This window comes from Trachurus trachurus (genome assembly GCF_905171665.1).
Source record: "Trachurus trachurus genome assembly, chromosome: 22".
Taxonomy (NCBI): Eukaryota; Metazoa; Chordata; class Actinopteri; order Carangiformes; family Carangidae; genus Trachurus; species Trachurus trachurus.
The window spans coordinates 4,383,874-4,399,580 of record NC_139907.1 but is presented as its reverse complement, the minus strand read 5'-3'; the positions used below and the strand labels follow the sequence as shown (position 1 = coordinate 4,399,580).

The following is a 15,707-nucleotide window of genomic DNA, read 5'->3' as shown; positions in this document are numbered from 1 at the left end:
AAGCTAACACCTAAGAACCGTCCTCTGGTCGTTTTCTCCTCGTCCTCGTCGGCTCTGAGTCAGAGAGAGAGCGGCCGGTCGCTGGTGAATCGCTGCTTTTCTAGACTCTGAAGTGCAAAAAATAAATAAAAAAAGACTCTCTGCGAGTGAGTGAGTGCGGCCGAACGCCTCTGCAGGTCGGCCTGGAGAAGAGTGGGAGTGCTCGGAGCATCCAGAGGAAGTGTGGAAAGAGAGAGAAGAGGGAGAGAAGCGTTGTGTCTTTGTTGCCTGTTCATGTTTGAGTTCCTCTTTTTATAAACACGGCGGCCGCTGCTGCAGCTCAATCAGCACATGACCGAGCGTGGTCACGTTTCTGGCTGCGAGAGCAAAGCAGCAGCAGCAGCGGTGTGGGGGGGCAGAGGGGGCGGGCCAAGAAACACCCTCCAACCAGGCACATGGGCGACGACCAGCTGTGTTTTTTTAGGGGGAAAAGTTATTTTTATCTGCTTTTATTTATGTATTTATTTTTTATTTTAACGCTCCTGTTGTCCTTCAGGGTCAAATTGACCCAATCTGTTTCCTTCCTCCACCCTTCCTTCTTTCCTTCTTTCCTTCCTTCCTTCTTTCCACAATCCTTTTTCCTTCCTTCCCTTCGTCCTTACGTCGTTCCTCTTTTGATCCAATTGACCTGCTCTTTTCCCTATATACCTCCATCTTTCTTTCCTTCCCTTTTCCCTTCCTTCTTACCTCCCTTCTTCCTTCCTTGAACAAATCTGTTCCCTCCCTCCCAACTTTCTTTACTTCCTTTTTCCCTCCCTTCCTTCCCTTTGTCCTTACTTCTTCCTTCCTTTTTGACTCAATTGACCCAATCTGTTCCTCCCTCCTTCTATCTTCCCTTCCTTTCTCCCTTCCTTCTTTCCACAATCCTTTTTTCCTTCCTTCCCTTTGTCCTTACTTCTTCCTTCCTATTTATTCAATTGACCCAATCTGTTCCCTCCCTCCTTCTATCTTTCCTTCCTTTTCCCTTCCTTCTTTCCTCCCATCTCTTCCTTCCTTCCTTCCTTCCTTCCTTCCTTCCTTCCTTCCTTCCTTCCTTCCTTCCTTCCTTCCTTCCTTCCTTCCTTCCTTGAACGAATCTGTTCCCTCCCTCCAACTTTCTTTACTTCCTTTTTCCCTTCCTTCTTTCCACAATCCCTTTTCCTTCCCTTCCTTCCTTCCTTTTTGATCCAATTGACCCAATCTGTTCCCTCCCTCCTTCTATCTTTCCTTCCTTTTCCCTTCCTTATTTCCTCCCATCTTTCCCTTTGTCCTTCCTTCCTTCCTTCCTTCCTTCCTTCCTTCCACAATCCTTTTTTCCTTCCTTCCCTTCGTCCTTACTTCTTCTTCCTCTTTTGATCCAATTTACCTGATCTGTTCCCTATACCTCCAACTTTCTTTCCTTCCTTTTTCCCTCCCTCCCTCCCTCCCTCCCTCCCTCCCTCCCTCCCTTCCTTCCTTCCTTCCTTCCTTCCTTCCTTCCTTCCTTCCTTCCTTCCTTCCTTCCTTCCTTCCTTCCTTCCTTCCTTCGTCCTTCCTTCCTTTTTGACTCAATTGACCCAATCTGTTCCCTCCCTCCTTCTATCTTTCCTTCCTTCCTTCCTTCCTTCCTTCCTTCCTTCCTTCCTTCCTTCCTTCCTTCCTTCCTTCCTTCCTTCCTTCCTTCCTTCCTTCTTTCCCTTCGTCCTTCCTTCCTTCCTTGACCCAGGAGGACAACAGGAGGGTTTTAACACAGTTATGACTCAGTTGTGTGTGTTTTCTGCCTCCTCTGTCTGATGCACTGTGTCTCTCCTTGTCTGTGGTTGTGTTGCAGGCGAAGTGTTCGACTACCTGGTTGCACACGGAAGAATGAAGGAAAAAGAGGCCAGGGCTAAATTTAGACAGGTTGGTACCCGCAGCTTTGCTTTGTTCCCCTGCAGTGTTCTGGTTTCACACCTCTGCTCCCGTCCTCCTACCGTCCTCCTCAGCAGCCTCCTTAAATGTCCCACCGGCCGCCGCACCGATAAGACACGTCCAAACTTTCCTCCTCCTCCTCCTGATGCTGCTGCAGCTTCCCCATCAATTATGTCTGAATCCCTGTCACACACACACACACACACACACACACACACACACACACACACACACACACACACACACACACACACACACACACACACACACAGAGTCCAAAGTCAAACTGGCAAAAAAAAAAACATGATTTTTATTAAAAACCTCATCAAGATTTTAAATCGTTGCCGCTCAAACTTATGTGAGAGAAAATCCGCATTAAAACACATGGGTATATATGATGTAACATAAACTCAATGATCACTTTATTAGGGACACAACACCGCACAGGTCAACTCTGGTGTTTAAAGGGATAGTTCAACATTTTGGCGAATTGGCCCATTGCCATAATAATCCCTATAGTCATAGCAGTAGGTTCGTTTACCTTTAACTCATTGAGTGCCGCGCTCCTTTCCAAAGTTTTAGTCAAGTGTACCGGCAATTTAGACCATTTTTGACTTTTTATGTAGAGCCATAGTGTATTCTATATTATTGCCACCAACACATACTGTGGCTCAATTGAAAGGTTTAACTTAATGCTTCAAGTGGCCACAAACCGTTTGTTTCTACGTGCCTCTGTTCCTGAGAAAAGTCAAGCTAAACATGGCTGGGTTTCACCAAAATCCCTCCTTTTTTTCTAGAAAAGGAGATAGAGCGTCTTTTATGAAAGGTGCTCTGTTTGTGTCTGTCGCTCTTCTCACACTCGCATTTCTGGATCAAAGGGCTCGTATAAGATAAATATATACAACAATGGTTGTTCTATTCACAAAACCACCATCGGGGGCGGGGGGGGGCGCCACTAAACAACAATAACACAGACGCACCGTGCCGTGTCACAGCTTCTCACCGCGGAGCGTGAGGGTCAGTCGGCCACCGCGGCTCGGGAAGACCGGTCCCGCCGGTGGTCGCGGTCCTTCTGTGGTTCGGGTCGGTGTCGGCGGTCTGCTTTGGCCCAGAGACCATCAGATTTTACCGCGGGAGGACTTTGGGGAGGACACGGTGTTGCTCCAGCTGAAGACCGGGCGGACTGTCGGCTGAGAGCTTCCTGGTTCAGCTCCGAGCAGCTCGAGCAGCTGCTGCAGCCTCGCGGGTGAGAGCAGAGCAGCAGCGGAGCAGCTGCGCTGCATCTGCATGCAGAACTCGTTTGCAGAAGCCGAGTTATGATAAAAACTTCCAGATCATGAGCTGTCATGTGACTTTGATCGTCATCTATTTCAGTTCTCCTTGTCGTAGAGTCCCCAAATTTACATATAATGTGTATTAAAGTGTCTATTTTCATAATTTAAAAAAAAAGCAAAAAACGTAAAATTACGTTGTTGGCACTCAACGCATGGGAACGAAAAACGAGAAATTACGTGGTTGGCACTCAATGAGTTAATTGTCGGTGCAAGCTATTTTTAGAACGGCGGAGCAGAGCCGTGAGCTGCTCAGAGCTACGCTACGGAGGCTCATGGGATTTCTTGGTTTCCCTCATCAAACTCATCAAATACACAATCCAACAACTCCACAACGCTCTGGTGGACAAGTTGTGAGCTGCACATTCACCACGCTATGAGATAATAACACAACGTTACCACACAGAGTTGTTTTAGAGGTAAATTCATGCAAAACCGCTGATGTGTGTTGCCTTCAGGGACAGTTTTTCATCAAGCAGTCTCTGTATTTCCCTCTACAACGACTCTGTCTGGTAACGTTGTGTTATTATCTCATAGCGTGGTGAATGTGCAGGTCACAACTTGTCCACCAGAGCGTTGTGGAGTTGTTGGATTGTGTATTCTCCCTGGAACTAGTTACTAGTCATTGATTTAACCAGCTCTAGGACTCTGGAGCTGGAGCTAAGGGACTAACAACTGCGTTGTTCCTCTTTGAACGACACCATCAAGTCTGAGTCATCGGCAGCAGACAGGATGGATCGAGGCTTCATGTTGTTTACGCCACATTATTGAACCATCTGAAGGTCGATCTTCTGTCGTTCAATGTGTGAATTATATCCTCAGTTTCCTGTGTGACACCTGCTCTGCTTCGTCTGCTGCAGGATATTTCTTCTCTGGACCAAGCTCTGGTAAAAGAAAAAAAGGAACTATGCAAGATTTTTTTGTCTCCAAGTTAAATCAATGACTTGTAACTAGTTTCAGGGAGAATGGATTGGAATGGAAACGGATTTAGTTTCATTTTCATTTATAAACTTTTCTACATCAAGTCATAAAAAAAACAAAAAACATCTTGGGTGAATAACGACAGTTTGAATTTATAAAACTCGTGCAGTTTCAAGTCTCAGGTCTCCGGTTTCTGAATCTTCTCAGTCGGGTTTCCACACACAGATGCAAAGTGTGTGTCTGTGTTTGCAGTTTCTTTAAATGAAACTGGAGCTGCAGAACAGGAAGTGAACCATACGTGGCCCGAACATGTAAAACACACATCAGCATTAGTCCCTTGCCCTCTGTGTGTGTGTGTGTGTGTGTGTGTGTGTATGTCTGTGTGTGTGAGGCGTTCGAGTGCCACTCAGAGGAACTCTCTGTGTCTTCAGCTCCACCTGCGTTTCTTCTGCTCTTCTGTCATTCTTTCCTGTCACAGTCGACGACCACATCTCCTCCACCACATCCTCCTCCTCCGCCTGAGAACCAGACATCGTTTCACCAAACTAAACCAAACCGAACTCCTCCTGTTCTTCTTCATATTCTTCATCCTCTTCATCTTCTTTTCTTCTTGTTTCAGATCGTATCGGCGGTGCAGTACTGCCACCAGAAGCACATTGTTCACAGAGACCTCAAGGTGAGTTCAGACGAAGAATAAGACGACGACGACACGCTGGTTTGTGGGTTTGTAGTTTGTCTCGTTGCTGCAGAGAGAAAGAGAGAGAGAAATAAATAAATATATAATGACCTCAGAGCAGGATGAAGCTGCAGCAGCGAAGCCACGTATGTTCAGATGTTCAAACAGAGCAAACTGTGTCACAGGAAACTTCAGTTTTCTCTGGAAAACCGTGGCTCCTCCTGGGAACAAATCAATCCTCCTTTAGAGTCCAAACGGTGATCATTTATCTCATTTAGTGTCAGAAATGTCAAACGAAACCTCAGTGCAGCTCCTGTAGAGGTCACACAACACGTAAAACACAACTTGCATACAGAGAGTATAAAAGCAAATAAGTAAAATGCAAGTTATTTAAAAACAAATGTAAAGCAATAAGTGAATATGTGTATGGTGCACAGTCGTTTCATTCATTATTCATATCAGAAAATCTGAGTAATGTTTAATATAACATGAATAAAAGACAGTGAGCTGTTTTATTATCATTATTAATGAGTATAAATATTGAACTGTTGGTAGAAAACAGATTAAATTAGATTAGATTAGATCAACTTTAACTCCAGCAGCAGCAGCAGCAGCGAGTGTTGTCGTCTGACAGTAGACAGGAAGTGTGTGTGCAGGGAGTCGAGGGCGGCGGACGGACGCAACAACAAAGGTTTTTCCAGCCGGGAATCGAACAATAGACAGTTAGATGCCACGTGGCCGGAGCCTGAACGCCTCGCTGTGATTCCACTTTTCACTTTAAAACCAGCTTCAGGTTGTTTTTTTTAGATATTATTATTAATTGTGTGATTTGTTTTGCATTTTTAAAGTATGAGACGTTCACAGTCTGAGACAGGAAACAGGATATAACATGATAAATGTGTCATAAAGAGCAGCTTAACTACACAAAACAAACATTAAAATGAAACAGCTGAAGAACCATTAAATAGTTAGATTATTAACATTTGGTTTTTACATTTTGGTATTAAAAATAACTGTACAAAAGGCTGCGACTTGTCATTAAAAATGTAAATATTTAAATATCCACTGTAACTGTCTGTTGTAAATAGTTTAATTCAGATACCAGATCAAACTTAAAGAGTTTATCACCATTAACCAAACATATTATTCTCAAATTGGTTATTAAAATTCATAATATACACTGCAATGCTGATATATCTGATAAATATTCACTGATGAGTATTATTTTTATAATGATAATAATAATGCACTCTGTTTTTTTTTTATTTGTTAAAACTTTATATAAATAAAGATGAAGCTAAATGAGAAAGAATTCAAACATCAAGTAAAAAGAAAATGTAGAAACAATAAAAAAAGTATAAATCAATAAATAAAATACAAATAAAACTGAGATCATTCAGAGGCGTGTGTTTTAAGGAGGACAGGGGTTTTAAGGCGGTATTTTCCTCCTCCTCCTCCTCCTCCTCCTCTTCCTCCTCTGACTCACGTCGGAGGGAAAGGTCGCAGCGAGGAGCGATGACGTCATCGCTGCGTCTGTTAACGACCCGTCACCTGAACTTCCTCGTTCTCACCGACGGGAATTGAACGCAACACGTCAGAGAGAGAGAGAGTGTGTCCTTCTCCAAACGGCTCATGTGTTCCACAGCTCGGTGACGGTTGTGGTGGAAATGACCTCCTCCTTCTCCTCCTCTTCCTCCTCTTTGATCTTTCTCCTCTTCCTCCACCTCTTCCTCCTCCTACCCCCAATTCCAATCCGCCCCCTAAAGACTCGAGCCCTGAACCCTCACTGACTAAAGTGACGTCAGCTGTAAGTGACAGAGTGTGAGAGTCTGTGAGGGTCCAGATGCTGTAAACATGACTGGAACAGCACTTACCCACTCTCACGACACGTTACCTTGACAACAAAATGTTTTTAACTCCGCCCTTGGACCGATAAATTTACTGTAATTTCAACATGCACAAGGTGTGTGAGGGGGACGGACTCAAAACAAAATATTCCTGGATCAGATCTGATCAAATCATCATCAATAATCACAAACTGCACGTTAACACTGACAGTAAACTTCTTCTTTTCTTTTTATTTATTCCTTTTTTTTGGCTCCTGTCCATTAACAATAAAGAGACTGGCGGAGCTCTCTCTGACTACTTGTGTTAATTTCTTTTTTTTTTTAACACTTGCGTTCCGACGGCATCCCATGTGTTATGGTTTGACTTCACAACGCTATGAACTGTGGGTAATTTGCTTACCCAAAGTCAGCATCGGTGCTGACTTACGGTAAGGGGGCAGTAAGGGCTCATTCACTGACTCACTAGGCTCGTTCGAGATGAACTGCGCCTCGCCTGGTCGGTCGGCGAGAGCAGGCGGCAGCAGCAGGGGGCGGTGACAGAAAGCTGCAGTCAAGTCGGACAGTTTCCAGCCGCCGTCAATACAAATAGGAAGTCACCAAAGTATATTTCTTATGCTGTACTGCAATTGTCCAATAAATAACCAATATATTTCTCAGGACATAAGTTTGATTCAGTGTGAATATTTTTTAAGCATTATAGGCCTACAACATGAGATTCATATAATCTAGCCATTATACAACTACACGTAGTGTTTGCAGTCCTAACTAAGAGCCAATCAGATCATGATCCGGCGCGTTTCCCATCATGCCCTGAGGCTGCAGGCGGTAGCAGTCGGTGGAGAGCAACTGCGGCGCCTGGCTCTAAAAGCTGCGGCCGCCTTGATCTCGTGAGGTTATCGTTGCAGGCGCGTGCATGACGTCAGAGCAAGTCGGGATCAAGTCGGACACAAATCTAACCGGCATGCATTGTGCGCTGATCACCGGCGATCGATTCTGCGCACGCCTGGCTCATCTCGAACGAGCCTACAGACTTGATGATCTGACAACGGAACAGCCCTCACACACTCACGGACTTCCCGTGAACGCGCCTCTAAGTCAGTGAGTCCGTGAGGGGTCGGATTGGAATTGGGCCCTACTCTTCTTACTCCTCTTGGTCTTCCTGCTCTTAGATCTTCCTCCTCCTCTTCCTGTTCCTTCTTCCCCTCCTCTTCCTCAACGTCCTCCTTCTTCCTCCACCTCCTACTCTTCCTTCTTCTTCCTACTCCTTCTCCTTCCACCTTCTCGTCCTCCTCCTCCTCTCCCTCTCCTTCTCCCTTTCCTCCTTCCTCTTCCTGCTCCTTCTTCTCCTCCTCTTCCTCAACCTCCTCCCTCCCATACCTCCTCCTCTTCCTCCTTCTCCCCCTCCTCCTTCCTCTTCCACTTCCTCCTCCTCCTGCTCTTTCTTCTCCTCTTCTTCCTCAACCTCCTCCTCTTCCTCCTTCCTCTTCCTCCTCCTCCTCTTCCTCCACCTCCTCCTCTTCCTCCTCTACCTCTTTCTCCCTCTCCTCCTCATCCTTTTCCTCCTTCCTTCTCCCCCTCTCTCCTCTCCTCTTCCTCCTCCTTCTTCCTCCTCTTCCTCCTCCTCCTCCTCCCTCTCCTCCTTCCTCCTCCTCTTCCTCCACCTCCTCCTCTTCCTCCTCTACCTCTTTCTCCCTCTCCTCCTCATCCTTTTCCTCCTTTCTCCTCCCCCTCCTCCTCCTCCTCTTCCAGGTTTAAATATTGATGCTTCAGTATTTTTATCTTCGGCGTCGGTGTTTTTCTTCACGTTGACACCGTTTCCTCTGTAGCTTCATGAATGATCCATGTGCAGAGAGATGAGAGGAGCTGCGTCCTCTTTCTCTCTCTCTCTCTCTCTATCCCTCTTTTTCTCTCTCTCTCTTTCTCTCGTGTGTGACGTCTCCGTCCTCGTTACCGGGGGCGACGGTGACGACAACAACGGGTCCACGGTTCAGGTTCAACCTCCAGAACGAAGCTGATTCCTCGTCGTTTGAAGCCGTTTATTGAGATGAAACGAGTTCTTAGCTCTCAATCGTTGGTCAGTTTGTTGTGTTGTTTATCTTCCTCCTCCTCCTCCTCCTCCTCCTCCTCCTCCTCCTCTTCCTCCGGCTCTTTTAGGTTTTTTTTTTTCCACTCGCTCCGTCTCAGCCTCCGACTAATTAGTGTTTTCGCGCAGCTGCAGGAGAGCAGATGTTCGACTCCAAACCGTCGGCGTCGTCCATGTTTGAGGAGGAGGAGATAAAATAAAATACAGTTTTATTTATAAACATCGTCACTCTGAGAATATGGAAGAAGAGATGATTCATTTTTTTGTGAATGACATCTGAAGGTTTATTTTTCTTGGTCAGATGCAAAAAAAAAATAAAAGATCAACACGAGTTGTCACCAAAATGTCAAACTGTCAATTATAAGAGTCTATTATAATGAAAATAAGTCAATAAATACAATCAATATATAATAATAAAAAAGGACATGTTATGACTTTTGTTTAAGAAACGTGACTAATTTAATTAGTTCGAGAAGCAAAAAGTTCACTTTTAACCACATGAACACAGATTTATTTTATCTTAATAACCTTCATTAACGGCGTCTGTCTCTAATTAATGCGTTTAATTATCATCAAACCACCTCTAACCCTGTTAATCTTCAGTTTGAGTCACGGCTCTTTAATGACTCGCCACAAAAGGCTGAAATAAAAAAATAAAAACCCTCCACTGAGCTCATGTAAATATGTTTTTACTGACGTTGCCGTTGCCGTGTGTCTCCAGGCTGAGAACCTGCTGCTCGACGCCGACATGAACATCAAGATCGCCGACTTCGGCTTCAGCAACGAGTTCACCATGGGCAACAAGCTGGACACGTTCTGCGGCTCGCCCCCGTACGCGGCGCCCGAGCTCTTCCAGGGGAAGAAGTACGACGGGCCCGAGGTCGACGTGTGGAGCCTCGGCGTCATCCTCTACACGCTGGTCAGCGGCTCGCTGCCCTTCGACGGGCAGAACCTCAAGGTCAGGAGCTTTGTTTTGGTTCATCTCCACGTTTTCTAACTTCTGTTGAACTTTTTCTTTTTCATTTTTTTTTATTTAACCTTTATTTAACCAGGAATAATCCCATTGAGATTCAGAATCTCTTTTGCATGGGGGTCCTGGCCAAGAAAGCAGCACAGTACATCCACATCAAGTACACATTTGGACAACATCAACAAAACAAACATAAAAACAGCTAAAACAGTAACAGCAAATCACATCAATACATTATAACCACCAGCTGCGTTCGGTGAGAGAACATGTGCATTCAGTAGTCAAATAGTCCTTGATCCTAGCTTTAAAATCTTCCATACTTGGGAGATAATCCATTCTTGCGTATGGATTTTAAATTTCCTCCATTAAATTGAAATAAATATGTTTTTTTATTCTTTTTCTCCTTTCTTGAATTTGATATTTTACAATAATTACAGTTATACACTTGGATGGAAATCATTTTATAATAAAGAAAACAAACAAAAAACAAAGAACAAATATGAAAAGTGGCTTTTTTTAGAGAAACTTTTCAGAATATATGCAAGTGCTGACATGGACTTCCTGTTTGTTACCAAATTAATTTATTAAGAGTCTTAAAGTATTGGTTAGAAACTATTCAAATGAGGGAACTGATTTGATTTGAATTAGAATAAGGAGGTTAATAATAATGCTGAGTGAGTTTTTATTCGGTAGAAAAAAGTGTTTTAGTCAAATTTAATCCAACTTTATTAGTTCAGCAACTTTATAACAACCACAGTGGATACACAGGAGAGTAAATTAAAGACATAACAGCTCACATGAGGCATCAAAATAAAGTTACATATAAAATTGGGATGCACGTTAACTATTGGTGCTGATAATTATCGGCCAAAATACACAGATACATTGTTTTGCCAGTTATAATCAGCCAACGTCGCCTTGATTTTGCTAATTTTTGCTAAGAGTTTGCCCTCTGAGTTGATTTGAAACGATAAATGTAGATTTTTGAGTCGTAACTGTTCTTGTTCTTATTTATTGATCACAAAACAACAGTTGTGATGTCGGTTATATGATCTGGTTAAGTCAGAGGCAGAGCCATAATGTTAAATTCATCTTTACTCACCACATTTCAACCTTTATTTAAACCTCAGAGGTGAATATAAACTATTAAAAATGTAAAAATTACTATCGGGTATGAACAGCAGGAAGTTATTGGTTGAAAAAAGTGATCGTGCATCCCTAAAATAAAACAAACTGTAGAACAAATGTTTGTTTCTTTTCATAAATCCTGTTTTAGTTTAGTTTGTTTCATTCATTGAAAAAACAGAAAAATAAAAACAGTTTAATACAAAAACTCCTGAATGAAAGGAGACAGAAAGAAGCAAACTTTTTAACAAATCAGATAATACTGTATACGTATGTGGGTGATTCTCATTAAGCCAACCTAAGCTATGTCTTTGAAGATTTTAGGGACATACTCATGAAAACATGATATTATTCATTTTTATTTGAAAGATAACTATGTTTTTTTAACTGATTTTGGAGTTGCCAATTCATTACCGTAATGCGTCCAATGAAAAATGTCATGGTTTCACCTCAATATAGCATCATAAATATTCACGCAATTTCATAAAAATGTATATAAATCTGTTTAAAACCATATAATTTAAAAGATTATGATAAGATTTAATGGTTTCCTACTGTGTATAGTGTTATTTTGACCCATAATGCACCATAAAGAAAACGTTTCTTCTGATCCACATGTTTGTTTTCTGTCGTCTGTCCTCGTCGTCTCTCTTCAGGAGCTGCGTGAGCGCGTCCTGCGGGGGAAGTACCGCATCCCGTTCTACATGTCCACGGACTGCGAGAACCTCCTCAAACGCTTCCTGGTGCTCAACCCGGCCAAGCGCGGTACTCTCGAGGTGAGGGAGGACGCAGAAAATGTAAATATACCTCTTCGTTCTTAACTCCACCTTCAACCTCCTCCTCCTCCACCACCTGAGCACGTCTGCACCATCGGAGAATGTCGTCTATCCTCCTCCTCCTCCTCCTCCTCCTGCATCCCCCCCTCCCTCCTCCTCCCTCAGCGGTGGACAGTAACAGAGTACATTTACTGGAGTACTGTACTTAAGTAAAGTACTTGAGTATTAGATTTCTTTGGTACTTATTACTCTTACTTGAATACATTTCCAAGACAAATATTTTTACTTTTACTCGAGTTAAAGGGACAACGAGGAGTTTTGGAAAGTGAAGTGTTTTGACACTACATTTCCCATGAGCCTTAGCGTGCATGGTGAAATTCTTGGACCGGTGCAAGACGGACATTTGCCAAGAATGTTTTCATTCATCAAGAACGAAAGTCGGAGGTTAGAAGACGATCAGATACCGTCGTAGTTCCGACCATAAACGGCGATTCGGCGGCGTTATTCTTCGAAAGTAAGGAAATGCTGGTCGGCTCGCCCAGCATTTCCACCATTAATTAAAATAACAAAATAACGATAGAGACAAAACGATATATTTATCGAAAATGGAGCCATTAACAAGTGGTAACGTAGATTCATCCACATTAACGTGAGACTTTTTTATAACCAAATACAAACTCCTCGTTGTGCCTTTAATTTCTAGGAAGGCTGAAAAGTACTTGTTACTTTCAGGTCTGCTCTTTTTTTTTTTTCTAAAATCCTATTGGACACAAGCTGTGTTTGTTAAAGAAGGAAACCCTAACCCCTAAAAGCAGCACATCAGTGCAGCTGCTTTCAAAGAGTTAATTCTCAGAAACAAGAGTTAAAAGCTCCTTAAATTCATTTAGAAAAAATTATAGTCATTCATTGATGTGAAAAATAAGAAATTTACTCTTACTCCTACTTTTACTTAAAGGACAATTCCGGGCAAATTCAACTCGGGGGTGTATTTATCTAACATTTTAGGTCTAAAAGAAGGAATGTGAAGATTTTCAGTTTAATTGCTCCTGTTTTGCAGTAGTTGTGTCTGTCCCCGCATCGCCACGGCAACGATGAATGGGAGCGGATGCAAGTTCCGCTGCTTAGGCTGTTTACATCCCTCAAAGCCGCAATTTTTTTTCCACAGACAACGTCAGATGGCGACTCAAACATGCACCGATAAGTTTTTTTTACTTGAAGCAAGTCAAGAATTGATATTGAGGAGCCATCTGACGCAGACTACCACAAAACAGGAGAAATTAAACTGAAAATCTTCAGATTCCTTCTTTTAGACCTAAAATGTTAGGAAAATACATACACCCCCGAGTTGAATTTGCTCGGAATTGTCCTTTAAGTACCTTTAAAAGCATGTACTTTTGTCGACTGAGCTACTTTTTACTTGTAACGGAGTACATTTTGACCAGTAGTATTTGTATAATGGACCTGAGTCCGTAATAATAAAAGATTATCTGTACTCTTACTCCAGTACTGGGGTGGAGTACTCTGTCCATCTCTGTCCTCCTCCTCCTGCATCATCTCCTCCGACGCCCACAGCCTCCTCTTTTTTTGTTTTTTTTTTTCTCTGTGAGCGCCGGCCCACGCTCTCTCTCCTTCTTTCTCCTCCTCTTTTTTTTTTTTTTTTCCTCCTGATGTTGTAACCATGAATAATACATCGTCATCCGTGTTTGGACCAAATTTGTCTTTCTTGTTCACTTCTGAGCCGCTGCCGCCGCTGTCGTGATCATCGTCCACGAGTCGAGGACGCAGCACATTTAACAACTCAACTCAAATCAAGTCTGAGTCAGAGTTTTTTATTCTTTTGAAAGTTTCTTTTTTATTAAGTTTTCAGTTCTTTTTTTTTCAACAATAAAGGACAAACAGGGAAACATAAAACAGAGAAAGAACAAAATCATATAGAACAGACAGGTTGACATACAGTAGGCCATACATTAGAGCAAAATGGAGTTTGAGTTTAAAAATAAAAAAGTAAAAACCAAACTGAACTCAGATCAGATCAGATTGGAGCAGCAGCCAGGACCAGTGACGCTCATCAACTCCTCATCGATTGACCTCGATCAATAGTTTTTGTGGCGGTGACATGCGAACAGATGCAGTGATGCCGTAACAGAGGCTCAAAGAGGGACAGAAACATTTTACTCTTTGATAAATAATGAGAAGAAAATGTTGTAAATGTAGAAAATATTGTTAGAAAAACATTAAAAACACTCAGTAGAGAGACTTTATTGATACTAAAGGGACATCGAAGTGTCCCAGTTGCAGCAGAGACAAATAATTAGAATATAAAAGACATAAGCTAAAGAAAATATGAACTATATGCATCCAATGTTGGATATAAAATACTAAAAATTGAATATAAAGAGAAAGTCTGTGCCAAATATAAATATACATCATGTAAGAAAACCGTGCAAACACAGCTGTGTAGCAGGATGTCGCCTTTAATTGGATTATTTTGAGTTTTTATTCCATTTTTTTAATGAATATTGAGTCAAAAATACCAGGCCTTGTTTGGTTTCACATGGTTTCACATTTCACAAATCTTGTCTTTGAGTTTGTGTTTGGTGGTGAAGCCACAGGTGTCAATGTGTGGAAACCAGGTGTTAACCAGCAAACTGAGATAAACAGAGAAATCCATGAGCAGACTTTTTTTTTTTCTCTTCTGTGTGTGTCTTTTTGAGCTTGAACTAATTATCACACTAGATTAAGACACATATAGTTGTTTTTTTTCTAATTGATTTGCAGATATCCAGAGTCCATCGGCCTGGAAATATAATGTTTCACTTGTTTTCTATCATCATTATCGCCCAAAGGGCAAATTAAGAAATTAACTGGAAAGACAAAGATTTTTATCTTTTAAGACTTTTTATTGGTCCTACGTGTGGGGAAATCCTCTTGCAACGGTAGCAAAGACAAACAGGACACCACTATGTTCACTATGTTCGATAGATAGATAGATAGATAGATAGATAGATAGATAGATAGATAGATAGATAGATAGATAGATAGATAGATAGATAGATAGATAGATAGATAGATAGATAGATAGATAGATAGATGGATGGATGGATGGATGGATGGATAGAAAGAAAGAAAGAAAGATAGAAAGAAATAGATAAAACAAAAATACACACTGTTATGTACAAAAATGATGTAAATAGAGAAAAAATCTATATGTACGGATGTGTATGGATGGGCATGAATACGAGTAAATGTATGGCTGCTATGAACTGACCCAGATAAAATACACAGTATATATATGCACAGTACAGTAAATTGAGCAAGATAAAGTACACAAGGATAAATTAAACGGAAGAAAAACCTTTATAAATACAGTGAGTCAAAGAAACGATAAAAAGAAGTGGGATAAAGTCTCAGATACGAGTTCAACAAGTTTCATTTTCCACCGTTCATTCATAACGAGGAAATATTAGAAGAAATATTTAGACGTTTCTTTTCAGCTCGAGCGTCTGCTGAGGTTTAAACCGTCGGAGAGACGTAGAAATGTTCCACAGATCAATCAGGCCGTGACATGACGGGATAAAAACCGAACTTTTCTCTCTCTTGGTTTAATTATTATTATAATTTTTTAATGTTTTCCATCATTTTATTAGTGTTTTATTGCGTCTCGTTTCGTTGAATCTGTGGAGCTGCTGAAGTTTTTGTTCTCGGACCTCGGAGGTCACATGGTTTTCACCTCGGATGCCTCTCGGTCGCCCTGGGTCATCGTCGTCGTCGTCGTGGTCACCGCCCGGTTACATCACCAGAACGGCATCATCACAGTTGATAATTAGTTTGGCTCGGCGCTCGTTTAAACCCCCGGAGAGCGATAGATTGATTGATCGGCTGCAAATTAAAAGAAATAGAATAAATAAAAACGGACGCAGCCCAGAACTATATGGATGTTTCTGGGAAAGGTCGCCATGGAGATTTATTAAGGCTGCACCCTCCTCTTCTTCCCTGCTAACTACTGTGAAAAATGTAGTTTGACAGAGTCGAGTCGGGACATGAAACTTCTCTGAGACTTCGTTGACCTT

At 42.1% G+C, this 15,707-nt stretch overlaps 1 protein-coding gene across 17 annotated transcripts in view; it reads left to right on the top strand.

Moving 5' to 3' along the window:
• mark3a (MAP/microtubule affinity-regulating kinase 3a) overlaps positions 1-15,707 on the top strand; it is an 81,511-nt gene that overhangs the window by 36,577 nt on the left and 29,227 nt on the right. For 10 of the 17 annotated variants that reach the window (XR_014596371.1, XM_083998794.1, XM_083998782.1 and 7 more), the window contains exons 6-9: positions 1,829-1,899; positions 4,780-4,836; positions 9,488-9,724; positions 11,518-11,658. Coding sequence is in view for 16 of the 17 variants with exons in the window: in XM_083998794.1 (XP_083854920.1) it covers positions 1,829-1,899; positions 4,780-4,836; positions 9,488-9,724; positions 11,518-11,658 (506 nt within the window). In the remaining variant the exon portion in view is untranslated. The remainder of the gene's footprint in view (positions 1-1,828; positions 1,900-4,779; positions 4,837-9,487; positions 9,725-11,517; positions 11,659-15,707) is intronic. The other 7 variants (XM_083998783.1, XM_083998784.1, XM_083998792.1 and 4 more) reach the window with 1 other exon arrangement.